This window comes from Egretta garzetta, unplaced genomic scaffold (genome assembly GCF_000687185.1).
Source record: "Egretta garzetta isolate BGI_Z169 unplaced genomic scaffold, ASM68718v1 scaffold1245, whole genome shotgun sequence".
NCBI lineage: Eukaryota > Metazoa > Chordata > Aves > Pelecaniformes > Ardeidae > Egretta > Egretta garzetta.
Genome location: NW_009259624.1, coordinates 19,817 through 20,302, shown reverse-complemented (window position 1 = coordinate 20,302; position 486 = coordinate 19,817). Strand labels below are relative to the sequence as shown.

General features: G+C 71.2%; 1 protein-coding gene across 1 annotated transcript in view; it reads right to left on the bottom strand.

Annotated features, from left to right (window-relative positions):
* The window catches only part of LOC104125974 (collagen alpha-1(XVI) chain), a gene marked incomplete at its 5' end in the record, with an annotated part of 25,891 nt that overhangs the window by 7,703 nt on the left and 17,702 nt on the right, over positions 1-486 (bottom strand). Inside the window, 2 exons of the mRNA XM_035893963.1 lie at positions 30-83; positions 274-345. Of these exons, the coding sequence (XP_035749856.1) occupies positions 30-83; positions 274-345 (126 nt within the window). The remainder of the gene's footprint in view (positions 1-29; positions 84-273; positions 346-486) is intronic.

Sequence of the window (486 nt, the reverse complement as noted above, 5' to 3'; positions counted from 1 at the left end):
CCAGCACCCGGAGAGCCCCGGAGCCTCACCCGCAGTCCCGGCTTGCCATCCCTGCCGGCCAATCCTTCCAAGCCAGCGGGACCCTGTGGGGACAAGGAGGGGGTGTCAGAGGGTGGGGGGCTCTGGGGGTCCCCAAAGGGGCTGCTCTGGGCACCCCAGGCCATGGGAACGGGTCCCCAGGGAGCGGGTCCAGCCAGCAACGCTCCCCAGGAGCACCATGATGGATCCTGTCCCCTCTGCCCCCAGGGGTGGCATGGAGGGGAGGTGTCTTACCTGGATGCCCGGGGGTCCGGGTGGTCCGGGGGGGCCTGGCATTCCCGTGGGCCCCCGCATGCCCTCACTGCCCTGGAAGAGCCACAGGGGGTCACGGGAGCAGCTGGGCACCCCTTGGTCACCCCGCAGAGCAGGGGCCAGACCTGGCCACCAGCCCGAGGGATGAGCAGTGCCACCACGCAGCCACGTCCTGGCAGCACTCACCCACGGCAC